The 25,159-nt window shown below is 43.7% G+C and overlaps 1 protein-coding gene across 2 annotated transcripts; it reads right to left on the reverse strand.

Moving 5' to 3' along the window:
* Positions 1-4,729: 4,729 nt before the first annotated feature.
* LOC118387210 (consortin-like) lies at positions 4,730-21,680 on the reverse strand. 2 transcript variants are annotated; one of them, XM_035775377.2, is made up of 11 exons: positions 21,438-21,680; positions 19,585-20,071; positions 18,441-18,538; positions 16,533-16,563; positions 12,351-12,437; positions 12,092-12,206; positions 7,888-7,909; positions 7,675-7,768; positions 6,903-7,165; positions 5,626-5,770; positions 4,730-5,373 (listed from the first exon to the last, which is right to left on the reverse strand). In XM_035775377.2, exons 2-11 carry the CDS (start codon positions 19,670-19,672, stop codon positions 5,165-5,167), a joined length of 1,152 nt encoding a protein of 383 aa, XP_035631270.1. In that variant the 5' UTR covers positions 19,673-20,071; positions 21,438-21,680; the 3' UTR covers positions 4,730-5,164. The 2 variants fall into 2 exon arrangements, with proteins under 2 accessions (XP_035631270.1, XP_035631269.1); XM_035775376.2 differs by having other exon boundaries at positions 19,585-20,074.
* Positions 21,681-25,159: the final 3,479 nt, after the last annotated feature.

Consider the following 25,159-nt stretch of genomic DNA (forward strand, 5'->3'; position numbering starts at 1 on the left):
CTGGTCCTGGAGAGATACTGGGTCGAGATCAGGGTTCTCCAACTCTGGTCCTAAAGAGCTACTGGGTCTACATCATGGTCCTGGAGAGATACTGTGTGTGCATGATTTTGATCCAGCCTTGCAATATAGTCTTCAGATTGGACCACAGTTAGCAGAATCAGGTGTTACTGCTGGGCTGGAATGAAAGCCTGCACACCCACTAGATCTCTGATTTGTAGATCCTTGACGTACAGTAGATATACGTAAACAACGTCTATTCATGAAATAAAGGGAATGTATTTGTATTGAATACATTCAGATATACTCATAGAATAGAATACAAACAAAGGACGGATACATGAGCAGCACAACTAGACAAAAGTGCCTGAGATGTTGAGTAATCCGTACAGTACTGAATGTCACGACTACATTCAAATGCATTACTGTATGAACATTGACCTTAGTTCATATTGTCATACCAAGAGCCATACATACGGTATCTATCATGCATATTTCTATTGATATCGTTACTCGGTTATCAGCAAATTACTTCACAATGTGCCAATTCCAGAGAGCCGTTCTTCACAAATGTGAACTTTCATTTGCAGTGGTCAACAACCATGAGTTCCTTCAGGGGAATGTACGGAGTAATTCCAAACCCAAGTCTCCACGTACAAAAACATCTGGAAAATGTACAACACGTAGGCTACATTTGACAAGTCAAGGAGTCAAGGAGACAAGTCAAGGACTTGGGGCAACAAGTCGAGGAGGAAGTGTCCTTTCAATCCCCAACAAGTCTTTGTTTTTTAATAGCATACTGTACCCCAAGTTTTACTATGAGGCTCTCAAATCCAGATAAACATATTTACTGTTTATCGAATTGTATCTGTTCTTCAGATAAACATCTTTGCAAATTCAGATAAACATATTTTCTAATGAAAAATTTGAACTGGAATATACAGGTAACTACCAAGATAAAGGAAAAACATGAGTAAATGAGGGATACAAAGGATATTGACAGCAGGTGCTTCCACACGGGTGTGGTTCCTGAGTTAATTAAGCAATTCACTTCCCATCATGCTTAGGGTCATGTATAAAAATGCCGATGCCCACTATTTAGGGATCGAAGTGCTTCCACACAGTGTGTTTCCTGAGTTAATTAAGCAATTATCATCCCATCATCCTGTCTGTCTGTCTGTCTGTCTGTCTGTCTGTCTGTCTGTCTGTCTGTCTGTCTGTCTGTCTGTCTGTCAGTCTCCAGATCTCAACCAAATTGAACACTTATGGGAGATTCTGGAGTGTTTTCCACCACCATTAACAAAACAAACAATGTCTTGTGGAAGAATGGTGTTGCATTCCTCCAACAGAGTTCCAGACACTGGTAGAATCTATGCCGAGGTGTATTGAAGCTGTTCTGGCAGCTCGTGGTGACCCAACTCCCTATTAAGATACTTTATGTTGGTGTTTCCTTTATTTTGGCAGTTACCGGTACTTTACAATGCTATGCTTTGTTCCTCTGTGGTTTTGGGAGCTCTTTTGTGCAGCGTCCACAAGTTAAAACAAGAGGTTAAAAACAAGATGGGGGCAGTGTTCTGGAAACAGTTTGGACTGCATCTGAAATGTCACTCGGTAAAAACGTCTCCTGTTGGGTCACTGATCATAAGCCCATTCAGTCTTTATTTCAGGCCCACAGAACAACAATGACCTTATGACTGCTACAGGAAGTAGGTTCTTCTGTATGTTTAGTCCATGGACTGCTACAGTAGGTAGGTTCTTCTGTATGTTTAGTCCATGGACTGCTACAGTAGGTAGGTTCTTCTGTATGTTTAGTCCATGGACTGCTACAGTAGGTAGGTTCTTCTGTATGTTTAGTCCATAGACTGCTACAGTAGGTAGGTTCTTCTGTATGTTTAGTCCATAGACTGCTACAGTAGGTAGGTTCTTCTGTATGTTTAGTCCATAGACTGCTACAGTAGGTAGGTTCTTCTGTATGTTTAGTCCATAGACTGCTACAGTAGGTAGGTTCTTCTGTATGTTTAGTCCATAGACTGCTACAGTAGGTAGGTTCTTCTGTATGTTTAGTCCATAGACTGCTACAGTAGGTAGGTTCTTCTGTATGTTTAGTCCATAGACTGCTACAGTGGGCTACTGACTGCATGTCCTGAGTAAGTGACTGCATGTCCTGACTGCAGCAGTAAGTGACTGTATGTCCTGACTGCAGCAGTAAGTGACTGTATGTCCTGACTGCAGCAGTAAGTGACTGTATGTCCTGACTGCAGCAGTAAGTGACTGCATGTCCTGACTGCAGCAGTAAGTGACTGTATGTCCTGACTGCAGCAGTAAGTGACTGTATGTCCTGACTGCAGCAGTAAGTGACTGCATGTCCTGACTGCAGCAGTAAGTGACTGCATGTCCTGACTGCAGCAGTAAGTGACTGTATGTCCTGACTGCAGCAGTAAGTGACTGCATGTCCTGACTGCAGCAGTAAGTGACTGCATGTCCTGACTGCAACAGTAAGTGACTGTATGTCCTGACTGCAGCAGTAAGTGACTGCATGTCCTGACTGCAGCAGTAAGTGACTGCATGTCCTGACTGCAGCAGTAAGTGACTGTATGTCCTGACTGCAGCAGTAAGTGACTGTATGTCCTGACTGCAGCAGTAAGTGACTGCATGTCCTGACTGCAGCAGTAAGTGACTGCATGTCCTGACTGCAGCAGTAAGTGACTGTATGTCCTGACTGCAGCAGTAAGTGACTGTATGTCCTGACTGCAGCAGTAAGTGACTGTATGTCCTGACTGCAGCAGTAAGTGACTGTATGTCCTGACTGCAGCAGTAAGTGACTGTATGTCCTGACTGCAGCAGTAAGTGACTGCATGTCCTGACTGCAGTAGTAAGTGACTGTATGTCCTGACTGCAGCAGTAAGTGACTGTATGTCCTGACTGCAGCAGTAAGTGACTGTATGTCCTGACTGCAGCAGTAAGTGACTGTATGTCCTGACTGCAGCAGTAAGTGACTGTATGTCCTGACTGCAGCAGTAAGTGACTGTATGTCCTGACTGCAGCAGTAAGTGACTGTATGTCCTGACTGCAGCAGTAAGTGACTGTATGTCCTGACTGCAGCAGTAAGTGACTGTATGTCCTGACTGCAGCAGTAAGTGACTGCATGTCCTGACTGCAGCAGTAAGTGACTGTATGTCCTGACTGCAGCAGTAAGTGACTGCATGTCCTGACTGCAGCAGTAAGTGACTGTATGTCCTGACTGCAGCAGTAAGTGACTGCATGTCCTGACTGCAGCAGTAAGTGACTGCATGTCCTGACTGCAACAGTAAGTGACTGCATGTCCTGACTGCAGCAGTAAGTGACTGCATGTCCTGACTGCAGCAGTAAGTGACTGCATGTCCTGACTGCAGCAGTAAGTGACTGCATGTCCTGACTGCAGCAGTAAGTGACTGTATGTCCTGACTGCAGCAGTAAGTGACTGCATGTCCTGACTGCAGCAGTAAGTGACTGCATGTCCTGACTGCAGCAGTAAGTGACTGTATGTCCTGACTGCAGCAGTAAGTGACTGTATGTCCTGACTGCAGCAGTAAGTGACTGTATGTCCTGACTGCAGCAGTAAGTGACTGTATGTCCTGACTGCAGCAGTAAGTGACTGTATGTCCTGACTGCAGCAGTAAGTGACTGCATGTCCTGACTGCAGCAGTAAGTGACTGTATGTCCTGACTGCAGCAGTAAGTGACTGTATGTCCTGACTGCAGCAGTAAGTGACTGTATGTCCTGACTGCAGCAGTAAGTGACTGTATGTCCTGACTGCAGCAGTAAGTGACTGTATGTCCTGACTGCAGCAGTAAGTGACTGTATGTCCTGACTGCAGCAGTAAGTGACTGTATGTCCTGACTGCAGCAGTAAGTGACTGCATGTCCTGACTGCAGCAGTAAGTGACTGCATGTCCTGACTGCAGCAGTAAGTGACTGTATGTCCTGACTGCAGCAGTAAGTGACTGCATGTCCTGACTGCAGCAGTAAGTGACTGCATGTCCTGACTGCAGCAGTAAGTGACTGCATGTCCTGACTGCAGCAGTAAGTGACTGTATGTCCTGACTGCAGCAGTAAGTGACTGTATGTCCTGACTGCAGCAGTAAGTGACTGTATGTCCTGACTGCAGCAGTAAGTGACTGCATGTCCTGACTGCAGCAGTAAGTGACTGTATGTCCTGACTGCAGCAGTAAGTGACTGTATGTCCTGACTGCAGCAGTAAGTGACTGTATGTCCTGACTGCAGCAGTAAGTGACTGTATGTCCTGACTGCAGCAGTAAGTGACTGTATGTCCTGACTGCAGCAGTAAGTGACTGTATGTCCTGACTGCAGCAGTAAGTGACTGTATGTCCTGACTGCAGCAGTAAGTGTGTATGTCCTGACTGCAGCAGTAAGTGACTGTATGTCCTGACTGCAGCAGTAAGTGACTGTATGTCCTGACTGCAGCAGTAAGTGACTGTATGTCCTGACTGCAGCAGTAAGTGACTGCATGTCCTGACTGCAGCAGTAAGTGACTGCATGTCCTGACTGCAGCAGTAAGTGACTGTATGTCCTGACTGCAGCAGTAAGTGACTGCATGTCCTGACTGCAGCAGTAAGTGACTGCATGTCCTGACTGCAGCAGTAAGTGACTGCATGTCCTGACTGCAGCAGTAAGTGACTGTATGTCCTGACTGCAGCAGTAAGTGACTGTATGTCCTGACTGCAGCAGTGACTGTATGTCCTGACTGCAGCAGTAAGTGACTGTATGTCCTGACTGCAGCAGTAAGTGACTGTATGTCCTGACTGCAGCAGTAAGTGACTGTATGTCCTGACTGCAGCAGTAAGTGACTGTATGTCCTGACTGCAGCAGTAAGTGACTGTATGTCCTGACTGCAGCAGTAAGTGACTGTATGTCCTGACTGCAGCAGTAAGTGACTGTATGTCCTGACTGCAGCAGTAAGTGACTGTATGTCCTGACTGCAGCAGTAAGTGACTGTATGTCCTGACTGCAGCAGTAAGTGACTGTATGTCCTGACTGCAGCAGTAAGTGACTGTATGTCCTGACTGCAGCAGTAAGTGACTGTATGTCCTGACTGCAGCAGTAAGTGACTGTATGTCCTGACTGCAGCAGTAAGTGACTGTATGTCCTGACTGCAGTAGTAGTCCTGACTATGATCGTATGGGCATCCAGTGGCTGAACCTATCCAGGAAGCGTTGTACGTGCACAACGTAAAAGTCTACGTTGTGAGAGAAATCAATGCAGATGCTACTGTATGTGTCCGCTAGAGTGCAGTACAGAGCCGTCCCGCCCAGACTGATCACCACGGTTACCAGGCACAACAACAGCAGGATCAAACACGAGTCTCCGCCCACCGCGTCTGCACAGAGAAAAAAACATACTAATTCATATTTTGAACAAGATAATGGTGGTTGGTGCAGATGGTATACACAGATGGTATGAGGTGTTAGTACAATGTTATTATATTTGTATTAATTTATAATACGTATAGCTTATATAGACTGTGGCGGGGGCATGGTGCTCACAACACCAGGGTTGTGGGTTTGATTCCCACAGGGGACCAGTATATATATATATACACACACTCACTATTTTTTGGGCTGATCCCTACCTGGTTCCATGCCGTCCTCTGGCTGGCTGAAGTGCACCTTTCGTTTGGAGTTGTGTTTGGCTGCATCGGGACCCTCGGGGGGCAGGCCATATAACGATGCCCTCCTCCTCTTTAGAATGGACACCAGGCCATCTGCTGAGGAGCTCTGGATGGGAGCAGAGTGCTGGGAGTCAGAGATATTATTACAGGGAATAGATGGAAAATAAAAGGCTATATCTGAAATGGCACCATGTTCCCTATATACAGAGCTAACTTTGACCAGCTCAATAGGGCCACCTAGAGGTGAAATGATGTGTATGTTTGCACAACAAACTGCAATGATGCACAGATGTATGATTTGATCACCTTGCTGTTGCAGGAAACACAAACTGTATTCAAGGTCTATAAAAGGTTGTAATGTTTTGTCATTTGAGGACATCATTGTCACAACCATTGACTGATTTATCGAACAGGACCTGTATGTGAGCTATTTGTTCCACAGGCGTCTATTGTGGCCCTTTAATGACATCATAGCCTCTGTGTCCTGTCCTCAAATCTCACTGAGTTCCACCCATGGCCACGTTGCTTGGTGTGGCACAGGACATGGAATGAAGTAACAAACACAGCCAACTCCGATTACAGACCCAGCTCCTCTGCCAAGACTTCTCTGGGCTCCCTTGAGCCTGTCCAGGGCTGTGCGTCAATCCAAAAATGTGTGTCCCCTCCCAAACAAGAGACAGAGACAGAGAGAACAGGCAGAGACAGAGACGGAGAGAGAAGAGACGGAGAGAGAAGAGAGAGACAGAGAGAGAGAGAACAGGCAGAGACAGAGACGGAGAGAGAAGAGAGAGAGAGAAGTGAGAGACAGAGACAGAGAGAGAAGTGAGAGACAGAGACAGAGAGAACAGGCAGAGACAGAGACAGAGAGAGAAGAGACAGAGACAGAGAGAACAGGCAGAGACAGAGACAGAGAGAGAAGTGAGAGACAGAGAGAGAGAGACAGAGAGAGAAGTGAGAGAGAGAGAGAGAGACAGAGAGAGAAGTGAGAGACAGAGAGAGAGAGACAGAGAGAGAAGTGAGAGAGAGAGAGAGAGACAGAGAGAGAAGTGAGAGACAGAGAGAGAGAGACAGAGAGAGAAGTGAGAGACAGAGAGAGAGAGACAGAGATAGAAGTGAGAGACAGAGAGAGAGAGACAGAGAGAGAAGTGAGAGACAGAGAGAGAGAGACAGAGAGAGAAGTGAGAGACAGAGAGAGGAAGCGTTAAACATGAGACCGTTATGTCTCAGTGTTTCCTCACCTCCTCCACTTGAGACAGTTTGTCCAGGTCTTCGGCTGAGGCTTGGGGAACCCCCACTGGCCACTCCACCACCTGCACCTCCTCTTCTGGACTCTCCTCAAACACCTCCTCTTCATCCACCCCCTGCCCTTCCTCCTCCAACTCTTCCTTTCCTCGCTCTCCCTCCTCTCCTCCCTCCTCCTCAGCCATGTCAGGGACAGCTCCTGTTGACGTGGTCTCCTTAACATCCTCATCACTCTGTCTTACAGGGTTGTTGACTCTGACTGCAGAGACAAGAGAAGTGTTTCTTAAAGCATGGACACAATGGTAGCGTTTGCCAGCCAAGAGTACTCAGCACCTCTAAACAGAGTGTCGGACGTAATTTGCAAATCGAGTGCAAACCGGTTCTACATGTAGAATCACGCAAAAACGGCATCAGTTAGACGGCCACCGGCAGAGTGGCCCCTCAAACACACACGCCGAACGAACGGCGAGAAGATCAGCAGATCGATTACAGTACTACTGATCACCTGGCTTCACCATAGACAGACACACACACACACTAACACACTAAAAGTACTGTAGATATAGCTAAGACAGTACAGAAGCATCATCTGGCATCAGATTCCATTTTATGAGCCCTTATTGATTAGAACCAAACTACAGTCTGAGGCTTTCCAGTGAACAAAGAGGACGATATCATCAACCTCGTATTCACATCTCTAGGCTAAGTGGCCATACTATAATATTGATTTAGGAATTCATATGATGTGTTGATGTGTTTTGTGTTGACCTTTTCCATGATGGGATGGTGACCTTTCTTTCTCTCTCCCATCACACTGCCCCCTGGTGTTGTGGCTGTCTTTCAGCACCGTGTCTGCCATGCTCTGGGGGAAATAACAACTCTATCATGAATGTCACACCACAAAAACACTCATCTTATGTGATGGATTAAGAAACATGATCAAAATGATGGTGTGTAGTGTACTGTTATGTATGTTCTTACCATTTTCGCACTAAGCATTGGTCTATTACGAGAGAGAGAGAGAGAGAGAGAGAGAGAGAGAGAGAGAGAGAGAGAGAGAGAGAGAGAGAGAGAGAGAGAGAGACACAGAGACACAGAAACACAGTGAGAGAGACAGTGAGAGAGACACAGAGAGAGACACAGACACAGAGAGAGAGAGACAGAGAGAGAGAGAGAGACACAGAGAGAGAGTCAGATTGGGTAAACTGATGTTTTGAAGCCATTTGATTTTAAAATGTTAAAGCTAACATGACCGGAGGCCACTACAGCAAGTTGGTGTCTGGCATCCAGCTGAATCAATCTACCACAAGCTACTGGATCGTTGAACCAATTAGGTGCCTTTTCCGTTGTGTAACTCATAAAAAGAGTTTGAATAAAAAAAAACATTTTCCCATCTCAAAAAATAAAGTAACGGGGTTGACAATTTCGTCTTACTGTAAATCAGTCATAAATCCCCATGTGCTTGTTGTGTGCAACAGGGAGGGGCAATTGAATGCAAGCTTCACAAAACGAAAACATTTTGAAAAAATGTCTTGCCTGTCTATCTCTGGGTAACGGGGTTGGCGTGTTATGTTCGACCCGCTCAGTTTTACACCACAAAACACCAGAAAATGGTCAAAAAGAGTCAAACCAGCTCACCTGCTTTTACACTATGATTAGATGTTCAACATTTCTTTAGAATTTTTTTTTTTTTAAAAGGAAGAGTCACGATATTAAAAAGATAGTTCAGTTCACGTAAGAGGGTTGAACTTAAAATGAGAGCCCGGTTGTTGTTGTTTTTTACCTTAAAATTAATCATATGAAGTAAATCATTATCTTCACAAATGACTAGGGCTTTACAATGATGGTGAAAACATGGAGAAATGTTGAGGTTACATGGGTTAAAATCTTCCTAAAAGTCACATAGGATATAGGACATAGGACATAGGATATAGGACATAGGATATAGGATATAGGACATAGGATATAGGATATAGGACATAGGATATAGGACATAGGATATAGGATATAGGATATAGGATATAGGATATAGGATATAGGACATAGGATATAGGATATAGGACATAGGATATAGGATATAGGATATAGGACATAGGATATAGGACATAGGATATAGGATATAGGACATAGGATATAGGATATAGGACATAGGATATAGGACATAGGATATAGGACATAGGATATAGGATATAGGATATAGGACATAGGATATAGGACATAGGATATAGGATATAGGACATAGGATATAGGATATAGGATATAGGACATAGGATATAGGATATAGGATATAGGACATAGGATATAGGACATAGGATATAGGACATAGGATATAGGATATAGGACATAGGACATAGGATATAGGATATAGGACATAGGACATAGGACATAGGATATAGGACATAGGATATAGGATATAGGACATAGGATATAGGATATAGGACATAGGATATAGGACATAGGATATAGGACATAGGATATAGGATGCACAGGGGGACAATTTTGACACTTTAGCAAGTCTTTATTCATATTCAAAATCAGATTTATCGAATTTTCCAAACGGTCTATATTAAAGGGCACTTCATTTAATAAGACAGGCTTTTAAAATGCAATAATTGTGTACAATTCCTACTTGAAATACCAAAGGTAAGCAAAAAGGCACTCATTTCATGGAACGCCCCTACGAACACACCAAGCGACATGGGCAGGGTTCTGTGACTGAAAACATATCTGAGTCTATAGCTTAGTAGAGTAAGTAAGTCAGTCAATCACGGATTACAAAAAGAGAACCAGTCCAGTCACGGACCAGGATGTCTTGCTCCCAGGCAGACTAAATAACTTTTTTGCCCGCTTTGAGGACAATACAGTGCCACTGACACGGCACGCAACTAAAACATGCGGACTCTCCTTCACTGCAGCCGACGTGAGAAAAACATTTAAACGTGTCAACCCTCGCAGGGCTGCAGGCCCAGACGGCATCCCCAGCCGCGCCCTCAGAGCATGCGCAGACCAGCTGGCCGGTGTGTTTACGGACATATTCAATCAATCCCTATCCCAGTCTGTTGTTCCCACATGCTTCAAGAGGGCCACCATTGTTCCTGTTCCCAAGAAAGCTAAGGTAACTGAGCTAAACGACTACCGCCCCGTAGCACTCACTTCCGTCATCATGAAGTGCTTTGCGAGACTAGTCAAGGACCATATCACCTCCAACCTACCTGACACCCTAGACCCACTCCAATTTGCTTACCGCCCAAATAGGTCCACAGACGATGCAATCTCAACCACACTGCACACTGCCCTAACCCATCTGGACAAGAGGAATACCTATGTGAGAATGCTGTTCATCGACTACAGCTTGGCATTTAACACCATAGTGCCCTCCATGCTCGTCATCAAGCTCGAGACCCTGGGTCTCGACCCCGCCCTGTGCAACTGGGTACTGGACTTCCTGACGGGCCGCCCCCAGGTTGTGAGGGTAGGCAACAACATTTCCACCCCGCTGATCCTCAACACTGGGGCCCCACAAGGGTGCGTTCTGAGCCTTCTCCTGTACTCCCTGTTCACCCACGACTGCGTGGCCACGCACGCCTCCAACTCAATCATCAAGTTTGCGGACGACACAACAGTGGTAGGCTTGATTACCAACAACGACGAGACGGCCTACAGGGAGGAGGTGAGGGCCCTCGGAGTGTGGTGTCAGGACAATAACCTCACACTCAACGTCAACAAAACTAAGGAGATGATTGTGGACTTCAGGAAACAGCAGAGGGAACACCCCCCTATCCACATTGATGGAACAGTAGTGGAGAGGGTAGTAAGTTTTAAGTTCCTCGGTGTACACATCACAGACAAACTGAATTGGTCCACCCACACTGACAGCGTCGTGAAGAAGGCGCAGCAGCGCCTCTTCAACCTCAGGAGGCTGAAGAAATTTGGCTTGTCACCAAAAGCACTCACAAACTTCTACAGATGCACAATCGAGAGCATCCTGTCGGGCTGTATCACCGCCTGGTACGGCAACTGCTCCGCCCACAACCGTAAGGCTCTCCAGAGGGTAGTGAGGTCTGCACAACGCATCACCGGGGGCAAACTACCTGCCCTCCAGGACACCTACACCACCCGATGTCACAGGAAGGCCATAAAGATCATCAAGGACAACAACCACCCGAGCCACTGCCTGTTCACCCCGCTATCATCCAGAAGGCGAGGTCAGTACAGGTGCATCAAAGCTGGGACCGAGAGACTGAAAAACAGCTTCTATCTTAAGGCTATCAGACTGTTAAACAGCCACCACTAACATTGAGTGGCTGCGGCCAACACACTGACTCAACTCCAGCCACTTTAATAATGGGAATTGATGGGAAATTATGTCAAATATATCACTAGCCACTTTAAACAATGCTACCTAATATAATGTTTACATACCCTACATTATTCATCTCATATGTATATGTATATACTGTACTCTATATCACCTACTGCATCTTTATGTAATACATGTATCACTAACCACTTTAACTATGCCACTTTGTTTACATACTCATCTCATATGTATATACTGCACTCAATACCATCTACTGTATCTTGCCTATGCCGCTCTGTACCATCACTCATTCATATATCTTTATGTACATATTCTTTATCCCCTTACACTTGTGTCTATAAGGTAGTAGTTTTGGAATTGTTAGCTAGATTACTTGTTGGTTATTACTGCATGTCGGAACTAGAAGCACAAGCATTTCGCTACACTCGCATTAACATCTGCTAACCATGTGTATGTGACAAATAAGATTTGATTTGATTTGATTAAATGAGCATTAGTTAATTAAGGTGTGGTTTCAAGTCTAGACAAGAATCACTAGCGTGGGATGCTTATAATCAACATTCAAATATAGGGTATGATCTCACATATTCTGACTTTAGCTAATAAATCAAATGAAAATGAACAAATGAAAATACACATTTAAATGCAGACCGTGTTTGTTGTTCAGATTCCTTTGATCCCTGTATGGAGCGGTAGTATTGTGGGTGGTGACAGACTGTGACAAACTAAAGTAAATAGGCATGATTTGCTTTCCCTTCTACTGACACAATCAGTAACACTGCTGCAACTAACTGTCCAAGTGATTGTGCATTTAGTCCCAGTTCTAGAACAGAATTATAACAAATCAGTAAGTATCTAGCTCACCTCTGGTGCGTCCTGCAGATCTGGCTCAGCATTTCTATGTGTTCCTGTCCAGTGCTGTTGGTCTCAGCTGGGGAGGTGCTCACTGCTACTCTGTTACGCTCTCTCCACTGGCTCTCTGAAAGCACACAGAACACACAGGTTATGATTAACACACACACACAGTGCAATTGGAAGAATGACAGGGTTATATTTTGTCAGTGATGGGTTCAGGACTTCAGGCTGCAGTGACAGAAAAGATGTGTGGAGTAGAGTGCAGTACCCCAGTCCTCCTGCAGGGCAGCAAGATTGGACAGGAGGCGCTCATGGTAAAGTTTCTCCAGCTGCAGGAACTGCACCGCCCACTGGTCTGATAACCATTAGCAGTTAAGGAAACCAGATACCACAACAGCCAATAACAGCTGTCCCTGAGGCTGTCAACTCGGGATTCAAAAGACAGGATCATATTAACAAACTTGTGACAAATAAGCATCTGGTGTTTTGAAGATGACATAAATAAATACTGTAATTTTAAAGCTACTCCAGGACATGTTCTGCTGCTCAATAAATAAAATATTTGACCAGAATATGTACTTTACTATTTTTCAGTCGACTGTGTTGGATTATTTCCAGTAGAACCCTTTTCTCTCCCCAGAACATCCACACCCGGTTCTCCCAGAAATCAACCACCACTATGGTTGCATCTTAGGGTATAGGGTGCCATTTGAGAAGCACACTATGTCTCTGGACATAGACACAAACCTTTCACATCCACACACAACTCTCTCTATACCGCGGGGCCCAGTTACCATGGTAACAGAGCAAACAGGGCGACAGAGTAGACTCCAGCTAGGAGACTCCAGAGGAAACAGACTGCAAGGGACAAAGGGAAATCCACCCGTGACAGAACAGGCCAAATACTAAGGACCTCGCCTCACACGAAAATACCCCACCAATAGAAACTCAGAAACTAAACATCATATTCCGCTCTGCCCAGCACACTTGGAAACACGTTATCTTGGTTACCCAGAGGTCAAATTCTCTCGCAAATGTTTGTCATTTCCTATTTGTCTTCTGGGGAAAATGCCATTAACAATTGTGATAACCTTTGTGCAAAGGAAGGAAGCGAAGTCTCCTCCCTCTCAAATGGAAATTTGAGGCGAAACCCCTTCCCCCTGCTAATTTCACCTGTGTTTATAATGGCCAAAAGAGACTCTTTGTTTTTATGCATTTTTACAATATAGACAATTTTGACTTTGTGTCTGTGGAATCTAGTAGAAACGGTTTATCATCTGCTGGGAAATCACTGCACAAGCACCGCCTTGGCCCAATCCAGATTCGTTCAAATAATCAATGAAGAAAACCCAAAACCAGGAACTGCTGCTGCTCGTAATCACATAGTTCTACGTGAGCCTTGACAGATTCTCATTTGTCCACGTGAATCTGTCCATGAGAGATTAGGAAACACTGCAAAAAAAATGGTCCCTTTCCTTCAGCCAGTTGAATGGATCTTAAAGTAACATTTTAAATACTGTCACCACAGTTCCCAGAGTGGCATCATAAATCACTGTCACCACAGTTGCCAGAGTGACATCATAAATCACTGTCACCACAGTTCCCAGAGTGACATCATAAATCACTGTCACCGCAGTTCCCAGTGACATCATCAATCACTGTCACCACAGTTCCCAGAGTGACATCATCAATCACTGTCACCACAGTTCCCAGAGTGACATCATCAATCACTGTCACCACAGTCCCCAGAGTGACATCATCAATCACTGTCACCACAGTCCCCAGAGTGACATCTTAAATCACTGGCACCACAGTGCCCAGAGTGACATCATAAATCACTGTCACCACAGTCCCCAGAGTGACATCATAAATCACTGTCACCACAGTTCCCAGAGTGACATCATAAATCACTGGCACCACAGTCCCCAGAGTGACATCATAAATCCCTGGCACCACAGTTCCCAGAGTGACATCATAAATCACTGTCACCACAGTTCCCAGAGTGACATCATAAATCCCTGGCACCACAGTTCCCAGAGTGACATCCTAAGTCACTGTCACCACAGTTCCCAGAGTGACATCATAAATCACTGTCACCACAGTTCCCAGAGTGACATCATAAATCCCTGGCACCACAGTTCCCAGAGTGACATCATAAATCACTGGCACCACGGTCCCCAGAGTGACATCATAAATCCCTGGCACCACAGTTCCCAGAGTGACATCCTAAATCACTGTCACCACAGTTCCCAGAGTGACATCATAAATCCCTGGCACCACAGTCCCCAGAGTGACATCCTAAATCATTGTCACCACAGTTCCCAGAGGGACATCATAAATCACTGTCACCACAGTCCCCGGAGTGACAAAATAATTACCTGGCACCACAGTCCTCAGAGTGACATCATAAATCACTGTCACCACAGTCCTGAGTGACATCATAAATCACTGTCACCACAGTTCCCAGAGTGACATCATAAATCACTGTCATCATCAATCACTGTCACCACAGTTCCCAGAGTGACATCATCAATCACTGTCACCACAGTTCCCAGAGTGACATCATCAATCACTGTCACCACAGTCCCCAGAGTGACATCATAAATCACTGTCACCACAGTCCCCAGAGTGACATCTTAAATCACTGGCACCACAGTGACATCTTAAATCACTGGCACCACCGTCCCCAGAGTGACATCATAAATCACTGGCACCACGGTCCCCAGAGTGACATCATAAATCCCTGGCACCACGGTTCCCAGAGTGACATCATAAATCACTGTCACCACAATTCCCAGAGTGACATCATCAATCACTGTCACCACAGTTCCCAGAGTGACATCATCAATCACTGTCACCACAGTCCCCAGAGTGACATCATCAATCACTGTCACCACAGTCCCCAGAGTGACATCTTAAATCACTGGCACCACAGTCCACAGAGTGACATCTTAAATCACTGGCACCACAGTGCCCAGAGTGACATCATAAATCACTGTCACCACAGTCCCCAGAGTGACATCATAAATCACTGTCACCACAGTTCCCAGAGTGACATCATAAATCACTGGCACCACGGTCCCCAGAGTGACATCATAAATCCCTGGCACCACAGTTCCCAGAGTGACATCATAAATCCCTGTCACCACAGTTCCCAGAGTGACATCATAAATCACTGGCACCACAGTTCCCAGAGTGACATCATAAATCACTGGCACCACAGTCCCCAGAGTGACATCATAAATCCCTGGCACCACAGTTCCCAGAGTGACATCATAAATCCCTGGCACCACAGTTCCCAGAGTGACATCCTAAATCACTGTCACCACAGTTCCCAGAGTGACATCATAAATCCCTGGCACCACAGTCCCCAGAGTGACATCCTAAATCATTGTCACCACAGTTCACAGAGGGACATCATAAATCACTGTCACCACAGTCCCCGGAGTGACAAAATAATTACCTGGCACCACAGTCCTCAGAGTGACATCACAAATCACTGTCACCACAGTCCTGAGTGACATCATAAATCACTGTCACCACAGTTCCCAGAGTGACATCATAAATCACTGTCATCATCAATCACTGTCACCACAGTTCCCAGAGTGACATCATCAATCACTGTCACCACAGTTCCCAGAGTGACATCATCAATCACTGTCACCACAGTCCCCAGAGTGACATCATAAATCACTGTCACCACAGTCCCCAGAGTGACATCTTAAATCACTGGCACCACAGTCCCCAGAGTGACATCTTAAATCACTGGCACCACCGTCCCCAGAGTGACATCATAAATCACTGGCACCACGGTCCCCAGAGTGACATCATAAATCCCTGGCACCACGGTTCCCAGAGTGACATCATAAATCACTGTCACCACAGTTCCCAGAGTGACATCATAAATCCCTGTCACCACAGTTCCCAGAGTGACATCATAAATCCCTGGCACCACAGTTCCCAGAGTGACATCCTAAATCACTGTCACCACAGTTCCCAGAGTGACATCATAAATCACTGTCACCACAGTTCCCAGAATGACATCATAAATCCCTGGCACCACAGTTCCCAGAGTGACATCATAAATCACTGGCACCACGGTCCCCAGAGTGACATCATAAATCCCTGGCACCACAGTTCCCAGAGGGACATCATAAATCACTGGCACCACAGTCCTCAGAGTGACATCATAAATCACTGTCACCACAGTCCTCAGAGTGACATCATAAATCACTGTCACCACAGTCCCCGGAGTGACATCATAATTCCCTGGCACCACAGTCCTCAGAGTGACATCATAAATCACTGTCACCACAGTCCTCAGAGTGACATCATAAATCACTGTCACCACAGTTCTCAAACTTCGAAAGAAACACACTGCAATTCAACAGCTCAATTAAAACAAAAGACATAGTGGAGATAAGTATTAGCAATGTGATGGCAAGGATACAGTCCTCATCCAGGGAGTAGGCCTCTGCTATCTGTGAAGAATGAGACAGAGAGAGAGAAAGAGTTAACATCTGGCAATGTTAACATATGTTTCACATGCCAATAAAGTCCTTAAATTGAAATTGAATTGAGAGAGGGGGGGGACATTACAAACCAACCTGCTTATTCTGTTACTTGGATAACTCACTCAGAATCAGACTTGTACGTATGTCGGGGCTTTACTTAAAAATATAATGTGCTCTCAATATGTTACATAAAGGAAATACATAAACTAGATAGTTTAATTTAGAAAGCTATTTTGCTGAAGAAAAATGGTGTACTTGCTTTAGCTGCAGACTCAAGAATAGATATTCTCGTGCTTGGGAATGATGTATTGGAAGGTATAGGGAAAAAAGACTCAAGATGGGACTCAGATGTCACGTGGTAAATAACAAGGCGTTGTGTGTCAGGTTCACTTATAACATGACACGCAGCAGAACTCAAAACAACTCTGCCTGTCCCTGCCTCAACTCTGTAGAGCCACACACATACTCCAGATGCCATGAGATTTCCCATAGAGGTCAACGCCTGTTTACAAGGAGTTTACTTCTCTTGGCCAGTTATTCTGCCAATACTCCACTGATTGTACCAGTCTGATCACAGAGCAACTCTTTCTTCTGTATCAGTGTATAAGAGGCCTGTCCCAAATGGCACCCTGTTCCCTGTATAGAGCACTACTTTTGACCCGGGCCCATAGGGAATGACCATATGTAGGGAATAGAGTGCCATTTGAGACGTAGCCCTTAGTGTTGCCGGTCCTTTCAATGGGGAGTCTAAATCATAGCTGGGTCTTTGTTCCATGATGATCAGAATTGACAAAGACAGAAAAACAACTACAAGGCTATTACAGTACTATGGGGGCCAACGTAGTGACAGAATAAGATTAGAACAGTGTACAGAGAAAGGGCATCATACCTTTAAAAATGTGCTTGTCTTGTCCTAGTGGCAATGAATTTGCTGATAACTACTTTAATGAGGGAAACAATGACATGTTGTTGTCTCACCTAGCCATCTTTAGATTAATACACTAACTGTAAATCACTCTGGATAAGAGCATCTGCTAAATGACTAAAATGTCAAATGTAATGATTACATTTCTTAAAGCTTGATGTATTCTCCCTACAAACGAAAACAAAACAGAACGGAAAGACAAGATGTTTCAATGGCAAAAAATAGGTGACAGAAGAGGATGGTACAAAACACAATCGGCCCTTAGGACCAATCCACAGAGGACCAGAACACAGAGGACCAGAACACAGAGGACCAATCCACAGAGGACCAGAACACAGAGGACCAAAACACAGAGGACCAATCCACAGAGGACCAATCCAGAGAGGACCAATCCACAGAGGCCCAGAACACAGAGGACCAATCCACAGAGGACCAATCCAGAGAGGACCAATCCACAGAGGACCAATCCACAGAGGACCAATCCACAGAGGACCAATCCACAGAGGACCAGAACACAGAGGACCAATCCACAGAGGACCAATCCACAGAGGACCAATCCACAGAGGACCAGAACACAGAGGACCAATCCCAGAACACAGAGGACCAATCCACAGAGGACCAAACCACAGAGGACCAATCCACAGAGGACCAGAACACAGAGGACCAATCCACAGAGGACCAATCCACAGAGGACCAGAACACAGAGGACCTGAACACAGAGGACCAATCCACAGAGGACCAGAACACAGAGGACCAATCCACAGAGGACCAGAACACAGAGGACCAATCCACAGAGGACCAGAATACAGAGGACCAATCCACAGAGGACCAGAACACAGAGGACCAATCCACAGAGGACCAGAACACAGAGGACTGTGTGAGGGTGAAAAAACACATACACACACACAAACACACACACCTGGTGTAGAGACTGTGGCAGCAGTGTGTGGTCATTGTGTTCTCCCAATGACTGTAGTGAGGCAAGCAGGTCAGGGCTGGGGCCTGGGTGACCACTTCCTGAAAGCACACACATTGTCATGTGCAATACAAAGTTGATGAATAGAGATGCAGTAGAATGATTAGGTGTAACATTTTAAAAGGTATGCAGTAGAATGATTAGGTGTAACATTTTAAAAGGTATGCAGTAGAATGATTAGGTGTAACATTTTAAAAGGTATGCAGTAGAATGTATAGGTGTAACATTTTAAAAGGTATGCAGTAGAATGTATAGGTGTAACATTTTAAAAGGTATGCAGTAGAATGATTAGGTGTAACATTTTAAAAGGTATGCAGTAGAATGAATAGGTGTAACATTTTAAAAGGTATGCAGTAGAATGTATAGGTGTAACATTTTAAAAGGTATGCAGTAGAATGATTAGGTGTAACATTTTAAAAGGTATGCAGTAGAATGAATAGGTGTAACATTTTAAAAGGTATGCAGTAGAATGAATAGGTGTAACATTTTAAAAGGTATGCAGTAGAATGAATAGGTGTAACATTTTAAAAGGTATGCAGTAGAATGTATAGGTGTAACATTTTAAAAGGTATGCAGTAGAATGATTAGGTGTAACATTTTAAAAGGTATGCAGTTGAATGATTAGGTGTAACATTTTAAAAGGTATGCAGTAGAATGTATAGGTGTAACATTTTAAAAGGTATGCAGTAGAATGATTAGGTGTAACATTTTAAAAGGTATGCAGTAGAATGTATAGCTGTAACAGTTTAAAAGGTATGCAGTAGAATGTATAGCTGTAACAGTTTAAAAGGTATGCAGTAGAATGTATAGGTGTAACATTTTAAAAGGTATGCAGTAGAATGAATAGGTGTAACATTTTAAAGTAATCTGTTAGATTTTACCTTTTGAGGCTACTCTTAAGGTGTTATCATGGCAGCCATAAAGAGTAAGGACATTCTAGTGCTCTAGTAGCAAAGATACAATTTGTGCTTGTCTTTTGAAACAGCTTGAGGTAGGTGACCCAGATATACTACACAGTAAATATGTCCCGTATACTACACATGAAGTACTGAACGAGAGGTGTGCTTTATGCGGAGTGCTAGGCTACCTGAGGCAGTTCCAGTGTTGGTTCTCTCCTCTCTCTGAGTAGTATCAGTGTCTGGGTCTCTGGAGGGGCTGCTGCTCTTGTTACCCATCCTCTCCTTCACACTGTTGTTCTCCTCCAACTCAGTGGTTCCCAAACAGTGGGAGGGACGTGGCTGGCTGCCTTAGGGTTGCCACTTACTAGTATTGGATTCTGGCTAGAGATATTGATTTGGTTCAGGATTACTCTATGGGTCACAGAAAACTCCAAAAGCTTTAGGTCAGCTTAATAAAATGTGGGATCCAATGTTCTAGGTTCACCAGTTTGTTGTTGTTGTTGTTGCAGTTTGGAAAATATGAGTAGACGGTTGTATCATCAGTGAGTGGATAAGGTCTATTATTTCATCTCTTTGAATTCTGGTCTTCTTGTTGGGGTTGTTTGGGGCTCTCCCTGATCCTCGAAAACCCTTGACGAGCTCACCAAGGAGCTTATTCCTCTCCTCTTCAACACCCTGCTGGATATAAACAGATGTGATTGTGTTAGTATCAGCGTGTGTTTCCAACCCAGAGATAAACTGCATTATTTCCTTACTGACTGCACTCCTACTTGAGTTAGTGAGAAAACTCAATGTGCAGAAGAGTAGGAGTGAAATGCTAGTTATTTTGCTGAGTGAATCTTTTCTGAGAGAACTCTTTGTGTTACAAGCCTGACCTCCAGGGGACCCAACATACACAAAATAATCTTGGTTGGGGGCCACCTGGAGGTCGGGGGCCCCCCAGATTGCATATGAACACATAAGCAATGGCAACATGTGTAGAATTGCAGGGAATTAGCTTTAAGAGAGAGAGACAGACAGAGAGAGAGAGACAGAGACAGAGAGAAAGCCAGTTGACACAGTGTTTAATAAACAACCTCCAACATTTATGCTTGAATGAATGACCAGAGAGTATGGATGGAAAATGCACAGAGTGTCAGCTCGGAACACTTGGTGCCATGTTCACAGTCATGTGGATGTGAGCGGGTTTAGAACATAGAACTAGAAAATAGAATGTGACAGTTAGAACACAGCTTAGAGCAAGGAGGACTGTACTCATATGGTGTGAATCATGTCTACTGTGTAGTAGTGGCTGGCCTTTACCCTCCTATTATCAAACCACTGTGACTGAGCATTACTCATAGCTCTTACATAGATTTAAAGTGACAAAACTCACAGAACATTTGCACACCATTTCTCAACCATGTTTGTATCATCCAACCTGAAACTGACAAGACTACTGATTACAATTAACCGTTTTGATATATAGAGTAATATGTGAAACAGAAATGTTGTCATTTCAGAGATCTATTTGGTCTTATTGGGTTATTTTTCTTGTAGTCATGTGTACTTTTATTTTGTGACGTTTGCAGGACCATGTATTTAAATCAAGGCTACTTCATGTCGCCAACCAATAGTGAAGAATTGATGCTGAAGCTGATGCGTTCTGCTTTCAAGTTCGTGCTCTGCTCGGTGTTGTCGAAATGATCAGTACAAGCCAAGCCTTTCATGTTGTTTCAATTCATGTACATACTGTTTAAGTCTACACAGTAACAGTAATAAACAGGATTCATGCGCTACAATATCGCAATTTACAGTAAATATGTTCACCTAATTAACAAGTTCATGTTTATTATTCGGCAAGGAAGAGCAAACATTTCAGGCTAGTCCAATAAATGTTACCGATTCAAAAAGCCATTAATGCGAAATTTAGGCTATAGCTTTATAGGCTAACATGCTGTCATAATTATACCCGAAGAGCACTCAATGATAACAACAGTACAAACTGTGGTAGTACAAACTGTGGTAGGCTACCTCATCACGCGGATGTATGCATACTCACACATGCAGTATAATGTCCCGCGGTAGACAGCAGATACGTGGGTGACAATCACCACGGTCATTAACGGTCATACAACTCAATCCCTTCCATTCTGAACGCGATGTTGTAAATGCACATGATGCTATAATCGTGAGTGTCACCGTGGGTAGTGATTTTTAGAATCTGTCAACTAAAGGGATGTTCTCTGCGGATCCATGGTTGTTTACGATCTAATCCGGGAAATTTCTGTTGCAGCTCCTCATTGCAAAATATATCACTTTATTGTACAAACAACGGAGGCAATGGGGACATCTTCTGGCTGAACTCTTATATCCCTCACCGATTGGCCTGCAGTAACTGTAACTAGAGGAATGGATTTATGGGCTTGCATGTGTTTTTTGCCCAGTATTTACAAAATGTGGGAAAGTATTGTGTAAAAGGCATCTCCTTAGAAACCGTATATAACAATATATATTAGAGAGCTTTGGTATCATTCTCATGGAAAGCTTATTCAATATCTGACACTTGATATTGCACTGGTGTATCATCAGTAAAGTAACTGAGTCCGTGTTCTTCTAGCCTACTCCTATATGCATGTGCTTGATACCTCTGGGGTCCTCTGTGCAGGTTTCCATTATAATTAAATGGTCAAAATGTATTTGAATAATCCCATGGGTAACTTACTATTTAAAAAGATGCATAGCCCTCGTCTGTGTATATGTAGATAATATTTCTAGAAATGGTGATTCAAAGTGTGAAATCCAACAGTCACAGTGTTGAGAATCCTTTGTAACAACGTGGGGGCACATCCAACACAGGCAGCTCAGTAGTATTAACCCTCTGAATGACCCTTATCATACTGTACGTCTGTCCTTTCTAGATATAGTTGCCCTGTTCACATCTGCATTGGTATTTTCATGGAGACTTCAAATGAGTCCTAAATGATGGTGAAGTAGAGCAGAAAGAGAGAAAGGCTGGAACGATCTGTGTGTGTGGGGGGGTCTGACTTTGTAATGGGCTACCTTTAGAAGTGAACTCTGGCTGACTGGGCATCCTCATTACCTTCCCACTGGAAAACAGCCGTAGCGACAGAAGCTAATGGCTAAGCTGTTGCATCATGTTACAATAATGTACCTTAAAGGCCCACCACTGCTAAAAAACGTGATGTTCCTGTGTTTTATATACATATCCACACTAACAGGTTGAAATAATGTTGTAAAATTGTAAATTATGATAATACCCTTTTGGTTTAAGAGCTGTTTGAAAAGACGCCTGAAATTCCAGCCTGTTTTGGTGGGATGGTCTTTTGGCCTGCCTGGTGACATCACCAGGCTGTAAATTAGTTATTTGACCAATAAGAAAGATAGTCCAAACCTCTCTGCCAATAAAAGCTAGTTTTCAGTTTCCCACTCAGACTACTCTCAGACAGTCCTAGCAAAATTCTTTCTTGAGAAATTTATTTTTGCTAAAAATCTAATCACATTCCGTAAATACAATAGAGCACCACACAAGAAGGTCTTAATACCCATAAAACCTAGCGGTCAAACATGGAAATGGTTCCAATCATTTTTCCACCATTCATTTTTCCCATAGGGTATATTTGAAACACTAACATAAGGCCTGTGTTTGGTGTAGACTTCCCCTGGCTTGATGTTTTGACAACCATGTAAATCTCTCTCGGACAAGGTAACTTTTATCAATATATCTGGCTTTATTTACTCTCAGATTCAAACATGCTAATTAGTATCGAAATAGACATCATGCAAGACTACAAATACCTGTAAGCTCCTGCACATCATCTCTAGCTGACTCTTTTGCTAACAGGTATTGTGTCAATTTAAAACTTGCACAAAACAATTCACAAAATTGTCCATTTAAAGACATTTAGCCAATTTATTAATTACTAAATTTAGCTAACATTTGAAAGTTAATCCTGAGATTCTGTCCTTTGCCTCAATTCAGCAGTCTAATCCAGATCATCATGGCATTTGTACAGTAGTTTTTTTATGATTGCCATATTAGCAACTAATCAGCATTTTATTTTGGGGTGTTAAATGCAGGCGAATATATTGAATAAAGCCACCTTATCCTAGAGAGTTTTACATGGTTATTAAAATGTCACGCCTAAATAAAAAAGGAAATAGTAACACAATAAAAACAATAACGAGGCTTTATACAAGAAGAACCAGTACTGAGTCAATGTGCAGGGGTACTTTATACAAGAAGAACCAGTACTGAGTCAATGTGCAGGGGTACTTTATACAAGAAGAACCAGTACTGAGTCAATGTGCAGGGGTACTTTATACAAGAAGAACCAGTACTGAGTCAATGTGCAGGGGTACTTTATACAAGAAGAACCAGTACTGAGTCAATGTGCAGGGGTACTTTATACAAGAAGAACCAGTACTGAGTCAATGTAGTTTTATACAAGAAGAACCAGTAGTGAGTCAATGTGCAGGGGTACTTTATACAAGAAGAACCAGTACTGAGTCAATGTGCATTTTATTTTGGGGTACAAGAAGAACCAGTACTGAGTCAATGCAGGGGTACTTTATACAAGAATAACCAGTAGTGAGTCAATGTAGGGGTACTTTATACAAGAAGAACCAGTACTGATCAAAGCTTTATACAAGAAGAACCAGTAGTGAGTCAATGTGCAGGGGTACTTTATACAAGAAGAACCAGTAGTGAGTCAATGTGCAGGGGTACTTTATACAAGAAGAACCAGTACTGAGTCAATGTGCAGGGGTACTTTATACAAGAAGAACCAGTACTGAGTCAATGTGCAGGGGTACTTTATACAAGAAGAACCAGTAGTGAGTCAATGTGCAGGGGTACTTTATACAAGAAGAACCAGTACTGAGTCAATGTGCAGGGGTACTTTATACAAGAAGAACCAAATCAATGTGCAGGGGTTATACAAGAAGAACCAGTACTGAGTCAATGTGCAGGGGTACTTTATACAAGAAGAACCAGTACTGAGTCAATGTGCAGGGGTACTTTATACAAGAAGAACCAGTACTGAGTCAATGTGCAGGGTACTTTATACAAGAAGAACCAGTACTGAGTCAATGTATACAAGAAGAACCAGTACTGAGTCAATGTGCAGGGGTACTTTATACAAGAAGAACCAGTACTGAGTCAATGTGCAGGGGTACTTTATACAAGAAGAACCAGTACTGAGTCAATGTGCAGGGGTACTTTATACAAGAAGAACCAGTACTGAGTCAATGTGCAGGGGTACTTTATACAAGAAGAACCAGTACTGAGTCAATGTGCAGGGGTACTTTATACAAGAAGAACCAGTACTGAGTCAATGTGCAGGGGTACTTTATACAAGAAGAACCAGTAGTGAGTCAAAGTACTTTATACAAGAAGAACCAGTACTGAGTCAATGTGCAGGGGTACTTTATACAAGAAGAACCAGTAAGTCCAGTACTTTATACAAGAAGAACCAGTACTGAGTCAATGTGCAGGGGTACTTTATACAAGAAGAAAGTAGTGAGTCAATGTGCAGTACAAGAAGAACCAGTACTGAGTCAATGTGCAGGGGTACTTTATACAAGAAGAACCAGTAGTGAGTCAATGTGCAGGGGTACTTTATACAAGAAGAACCAGTACTGAGTCAATGTGCAGGGGTACTTTATACAAGAAGAACCAGTACTGAGTCAATGTGCAGGGGTACTTTATACAAGAAGAACCAGTACTGAGTCAATGTGCAGGGGTACCACTAGCCTCCTCTG

The sequence above is a fragment of the Oncorhynchus keta genome, chromosome 8, assembly GCF_023373465.1.
Source record: "Oncorhynchus keta strain PuntledgeMale-10-30-2019 chromosome 8, Oket_V2, whole genome shotgun sequence".
In the NCBI taxonomy this organism is placed as follows: Eukaryota; Metazoa; Chordata; class Actinopteri; order Salmoniformes; family Salmonidae; genus Oncorhynchus; species Oncorhynchus keta.